Source organism: Populus alba, chromosome 17 (assembly GCF_005239225.2).
Source record: "Populus alba chromosome 17, ASM523922v2, whole genome shotgun sequence".
Classification (NCBI taxonomy): domain Eukaryota; kingdom Viridiplantae; phylum Streptophyta; class Magnoliopsida; order Malpighiales; family Salicaceae; genus Populus; species Populus alba.
The window spans coordinates 20,857,495-20,860,449 of NC_133300.1; the positions used below are offsets into that span (position 1 = coordinate 20,857,495).

The 2,955-nt window shown below is 35.5% G+C and overlaps 1 protein-coding gene across 2 annotated transcripts; it reads left to right on the forward strand.

The window, feature by feature from the left end:
* Nucleotides 1–2,379, forward strand: LOC118037126 (UPF0481 protein At3g47200-like). Of its 2 annotated transcripts, XM_035043021.2 has the most exons (3): nt 1–262; nt 841–1,422; nt 1,493–2,379. In XM_035043021.2, exons 2-3 carry the CDS (start codon nt 871–873, stop codon nt 1,535–1,537), a joined length of 597 nt encoding a protein of 198 aa, XP_034898912.1. In that variant the 5' UTR covers nt 1–262; nt 841–870; the 3' UTR covers nt 1,538–2,379. The 2 variants fall into 2 exon arrangements, with proteins under 2 accessions (XP_034898912.1, XP_034898911.1); XM_035043020.2 differs by having other exon boundaries at nt 5–262; nt 841–2,379.
* Nucleotides 2,380–2,955: the final 576 nt, after the last annotated feature.

Sequence of the window (2,955 nt, forward strand, 5' to 3'; positions counted from 1 at the left end):
CCAATTTCCAATACACATATTTCACATCTTTCTTCCTCTTTTCTCAGCCTTCCACCAAGCACAGTAGCCCAGCACATGCCAAATTAGCTTCCTAACTGCCGATGAGTAGATCCAAATCTCCACACCAAGATAATATGAAAGATTCATAGTTGAAGACGCCAAGAGAGTTCAAATCTCAGCAACAACAGTCGAAGCTATTTTCCAACAAGGATTGCTGGATAGAACGCTGATAATTTGGAAGCAAACTGTGGTGAACCGAGAGGTAATTGTGTTTTGCTTATTGCTTTATGAAAATGCTCTATAAGAAGTGTTAAATCAAAGCTTGAACAACTGATTTTGCTTGTTAAAGTCTTTTGGGAACAAATTAAAGTCTATATTTGAAAAAAGCTTTAGACCAATTATTGTTATTTCCTCTCTGTATGGTATGATCCTGGTCATTTATATTCACTTTCACATCATTTTTGCATGTTGATTCTTGTCACTTTCATGATTCCTAAGTTGTAGCATCTTATCCTCCTGCCCAGCATTTGCTCTGACCCTCTTGCCATTCTTTTTTTTTTTAATTGAGAAAGGGATTGTCTTTGTTGGAAGACTGTTGTCTGCTATTTGGTGTCAATTTAATTATTTTTGTTGTTGTTGGATTTCCAGCTTCTTGTTTATGAATACATTTGAGATTGTGAAAGCTTCCAGTTCATGTTATTTCTTGGTTGAAGTTGGATTGCATATGAATTTATTTTGCTACCTATTGTTATGGGAAAGGCACATGCTACCCAAACTAGCTAATGAAGAATAAGAGTAAGGTGGGTTAGAAAACTGAAAACAATTTTGATTCTTTGTCAGATCGATCTCGTTTGGATCAATTTGGGACTTATGGCCAAAGATATAGCTCAAGGTGCAGATGGTGGTGCTTGGCTGGAGTGCATAAAGCTAGACATTGCAAATTTGCAGTCAACATCCACTCGTTATACCATCTGTAAGGTACCAGACAAGCTTCGGAATGGGAAAAATGATGCTTACAGTCCTCAAACCATCTCAATCGGACCTCTTCACAATCCAAAGGACAAGCCGAAGGAGAGTCTGAAGGCTATGCAGGAACATAAATTGTCCTACATGCTATCCCTGCTTGAACGAACACGCAACGAAACAGATGCTTTAGAAGCTTGTGGTAAAGCTACTTTAGATTTGGATGCAAAAGTTCGTCCTAACTATGAAGAAAAAGTTGAACACTCAGAAACTGAACTTGCCAGAATGTTGTTAGTTGATGGTTGCTTTATACTAGAGCTTTTCATAAGATATTATATCAATGACCTCAGACCTGATGATCCCATACTTCTTAATCCTCGGATGATCTCAGTTGTCCGGCGTGATTTGGCACTGCTAGAGAACCAGATTCCGTTCATTGTTCTCGAGGAGTTATTTAAGGTAATACAAAACCACAGTGATATTAGTCTACCAGAATTAAATGATCTTGCTATTTCTTTTTTCAAACTAGATTGCTCGAGAAAGGGAAGCAAAAGCTGTCATTTGCTTGATCTAATACACAATTGTTACTCACCGGATTCTGCAAGTAAACATGCAACAGCCAAAGGAGAATGGAAAGTAATGCAATGTGCGACAAAACTCAGTTACAATGGAATTAAGTTTGCTAGATCTGACATTGAAAACAATCACAAGAAAAGGGGAAATGAGGTTGGAAATGGTAGTAAAAAAGATCTATTTGATTTGAAGTTTGAAAAGGGTACTATGAAAATCCGACAATTGTGTGTTGAGAACTCACTCTTCCAAAACCTCATTGCTATGGAGCAGTGCTTGCATGGCCGAGAACATTACATGACATCTTATGGGTTACTCATGGATTTCCTTGTTGACTCATCTAAAGACGTCGAGTTTCTTGTGAACAAGGGCATCATTCCACACAATTTTGGTGATTATGAAGAAGTTGCACATCTCTTTAACAATATCGGTAAGCAGGTTGTGGTGCGAGACTTCTATTTTGCAGGAACATCCGAGCAGGTGGTTAACTACTGCAAAACGAGCTGGTGGCTCAGATATGTGCAATCCTTGCTCCGTGACTATCTTGCCAATCCCTGGATGGCTACATCAGTCGTTGCTGCCATTATCCTTCTAGTAGCTACTTTAATACAAACCATCTACTCTGTACTTTCTTATTATCATCGTTGAGCCTGGACATGTTATTCATGGCTAGCTCCACCTTTTCCTCTGCAGACTCCATGGTTGTACCTTTATGCTTCCAAACATGTGTTGGTCTTGTCCCTTTAGTCTCTTGCTGATTTTATTTTATTTTTATCTAAATTTGCCTCTCATGTTATAAATCTAGTATGTTGTCAAGAGTAAATTCATATGTCTGGCATTATCTTCGATACCTTTTAATTTCCAACTTAATTCACTAATTGCAGCTATTTGTTTATCTTGCTCATAATATTCTTCATCTTGGTTAACATAATAATTTAATTTTATCATTTCATGATTTCTCGTTATGCTATTAGATATTAGTCAAACTACAATAAAGTAGCAGTATTATAATATTGTTGATCAATCTAGACAAAACAATACATAAACTTAGCCTCGGTTTGAGAAATATTATACTTTAGAGAAAAATATAAATCAGAATTTGAAATTTTTTTGAATTGATATAATTTTTAATATAATCTAGTTTTGATGACTAAACAACACTTGATAAATTTTTGAGTTGACTTATCTTTATAGTAATAACCTCTCAATCTCTTGACTTTCTTAGATTTAAATTACAAAGTCGATATTAAAAAAAAAATTATTAAATCCTTTTGAATGCCATAAGTTCATGTAAAGGGTGCTTCATTAAGATACCGTGGAGGAGAATTTAGTTTGATTAATACACAATCCGGTCATAAAATACTCTTATTACCGAAAAAAAAAAATCAACTGATCAATCTTATTCATTTTTTTAAAATTAAT